The sequence below is a fragment of the Pleurodeles waltl genome, chromosome 1_1 (genome assembly GCF_031143425.1).
Source record: "Pleurodeles waltl isolate 20211129_DDA chromosome 1_1, aPleWal1.hap1.20221129, whole genome shotgun sequence".
NCBI classification, from domain to species: Eukaryota; Metazoa; Chordata; class Amphibia; order Caudata; family Salamandridae; genus Pleurodeles; species Pleurodeles waltl.
In genome coordinates this window covers 899901010-899903797 of record NC_090436.1, presented here as the reverse complement: position 1 = coordinate 899903797, position 2788 = coordinate 899901010, and the positions used below count along the sequence as shown (strand labels likewise).

Genomic DNA, 2788 nt, shown 5'->3' with positions numbered 1-2788 from the left:
ACCTTCTGGCCTGTCCCTACAAAAATGGAGGAAAGGAGTGGACTGGTGTGCAAATCAAGAGAGGCGAGTATATGAATCGAGAGGATGTCCCCGGAAATAGGAAAAGATATGGGGTCCATGGCTGGGGACGTTGTCTTAGGCTGGACTGAAACAATCTCTTCTCCACTGTGCTGGGTCAAAGCAACACATACACTCCCCGAGAAGTTACACATACGAGTGACACTAATGCATAAAACTGAATTGCCTTGTTCTGTCTGTACCAAATGTCTCAAACTATAATTTTTGGAAAACAATAAAAATGTGTTTATAAAACAAATACAAATTCTTTGAAAAGTGCTTTTCTTTTAAACATTGAGTGAAAGCACCTTTACTTGTATGAAATCATGCTTCATTATGTGTGTACAGTGTTTAGGGTGGTAAGCTTTAGATCTGCTTTTCATTTTCACAATCACTTTTCTAATTTTCTCATTGCTGTGATTAAATCAATGTTAAAAATGTTGTGTACTTAGTGTTGTGTATCAAGCAGATAAATTTCAATGTGTGTTTTATCCTCCTCTTTTCAGACAATTAAAGAAAGGCAGCATGTGGCTAATTGACAAAATACGGCAGAAAGTTGAAACAACTGAATCAGGAGAAGAGCTACCATTTTCAGACACTGAAAACAGAAATTTGAAGGAGAAGTTTTTGAGAATACCCAGCAACGTCTTGACACCAGAAATGATTCCCGATTTCTTCATTCCACCTTCTCTTTGCCCAACAAGAGTTTTGAAAGACAGTAAAAATCAGCAGAATTGCACGCACAAGTCATCTGCTTTAGAACAAAAGATACTACCTTCTCTTAATACTAGATTTGAAACACAATGCATTTATAAGAAGTACCCAATTAAAAATTTTGCAAAGTTGACAAAATCTCACATCATCCAGATTCACTGTGAAGAAAATGTCGATCCACAAGCCAATTCAAATTTAGGAACAATGGAAGAAAACAATGATCAATCATGTCTGTCACTGCTTTCTTTGTGTGACATGCCCACCTACTATGGGGCTGTACATCTCAAGGAAAGTGCACACACCAGAAGAAAAGAGTCTTTATTTCACATGGATATCGTAAATGTTGTGCAAGTTAGTCAAGAAATATTAAACAAAAGGTGCCCAAATTCATCATGTTTGCATTCTTTGCAAACAAGCCTCAAGGTGCAACCAGAAATAAATAATAGCAGATGTAGACCCGCGAAAGACGAAGCACTGGCTGCATGCGGTAATCAGTCTGAAGAGTCTTCTTCCAGTTCTCCTCAGTTGTTACGGACTCGTTCTGGATTTTCCTTATTTAGATACTTTAGCAAAGATAGCTCCTCTTATCGAGTCTCCACAAGAAAATCCAAGTCATCATTGGAAAAGAACAGTCTTTCAACCAATCAGTTGACTTCTGAAGATGGCGGCCGATGCTCAACAATCAAGTCCTGTAGTTCATGCCCCAACCTACTTCCACTCAGAGCATCACCCTTTGACTATCTTCGCTGTCAAGAGAGGCTTCAAAGGGAACATGTGGTCAAGCTGGACAAGAGAGGCATCATCAGACTATCTGCTGAGTACAGCTTGGACTGGGCAACCCTCAGAGTTCGAGTGATTACTACAGAGGAAATTTATGAGAAGTCCTTCAAGGCAAAGAATGTCAACTGCAATGTAATAGTGTGTCTAATCCCGGGAAAGGTTCAGAGACAGCAAAGCGCCATTATTAAAAACAGCAAAAACCCAATTTTTAATGAAGATTTCTTTTTTGATGGCATACAAAAAAGAGATCTTAAGACATTAGCTCTCAAAATGAAGGTTATAAACAAGGGAACCAGCATGAAGTTTGATACTGTTCTTGGTGCAAAATCATTGCATCTTTCAGAGCTCTTGCCGTTCTAAATGTACTGATGTAAACTTTTTTGGTTTTGTTATATAATATTAGAATAGATTAAGACTATCAAGAAGAGGGGGGGAACCAAGATGGCGCCGTAAGCGGACGTGTCTCGAAGAGCTCCGAGACGGCCTCCAACAACTAAGATCCTAATTGCCTGCCATAACCCTCCAAAACTTGATGTCAGGGACCAGGAGTCTCCCCCCGCCTTTGGGCTCCCCACCGAGAAACCGTGTTTCTGAAACTGACGGACAGGGGGGGGCTACAGCAGCACCCTCTGCACGACGCGGAGAATAAGCGGCCAGGTGGATGAGAGGATCGCTGGGGAGGAGGTAAGATGTGATCGAGGGCCCGAGAGAGGGCTGCCGCGCTGGGGCCTGAAGACCGCCGGGGCTCGTGGGGATGCTCACTGGATGAGGCCGGGACCGGTGTACGACAGAGCGGACTGGAGCGGCGCTGAGAGAGGAAGACGCCCTAGTGCGCAACGGAGATGAAACCCCGCGACTGAGCGGATGGCCCAGTGAGTGGAGGGTTGGAGCGGAAACGCTTGTTGGGCCCGGGCCCCCTTTCCCTCCCCAGAGCAGCTAAGGGCCTGGTGACTATGGGAGCCTCGTGCCGGAGCCAGTGAGGCCTGTGCGCCCTCCGGTGCAGCCTGCGGACGAGCGGGGAGTCCGGTGAGTGGAGAGCCGGACCTGTGGGGCTCGGTTGCTCCCGACGACGCGCAGCTGGCACGGGTGGCAATCTTAAGAGCCAGGTGTTCAATACTCATCCTATAACTAAACCCTAAAACCTGCCAATTAAAACAATTTTCTAAAAAATCAACCCTGAACTTCCTAACGCCTTATGCCTGATCTTTCATGATTCACCTCAGGGCCTGTTTGTCAC

The 2788-nt window shown here is 44.8% G+C and overlaps 1 protein-coding gene across 1 annotated transcript; it reads left to right on the top strand.

The window, feature by feature from the left end:
• Window positions 1–1026: 1026 nt before the first annotated feature.
• Window positions 1027–1911, top strand: LOC138303632 (C2 calcium-dependent domain-containing protein 4C-like). The gene has a single exon (XM_069242969.1). The coding sequence runs from the start codon at window positions 1027–1029 to the stop codon at window positions 1909–1911; it is 885 nt and encodes a 294-aa protein (XP_069099070.1).
• The last annotated feature ends 877 nt before the right edge of the window (window positions 1912–2788 follow it).

What these genes read in the sequence shown, in the direction of transcription:
- LOC138303632 (XM_069242969.1), top strand. Translation starts at nt 1,027, where the DNA reads ATGCCCACCTACTATGGGGCTGTACATCTCAAGGAAAGTGCACACACC.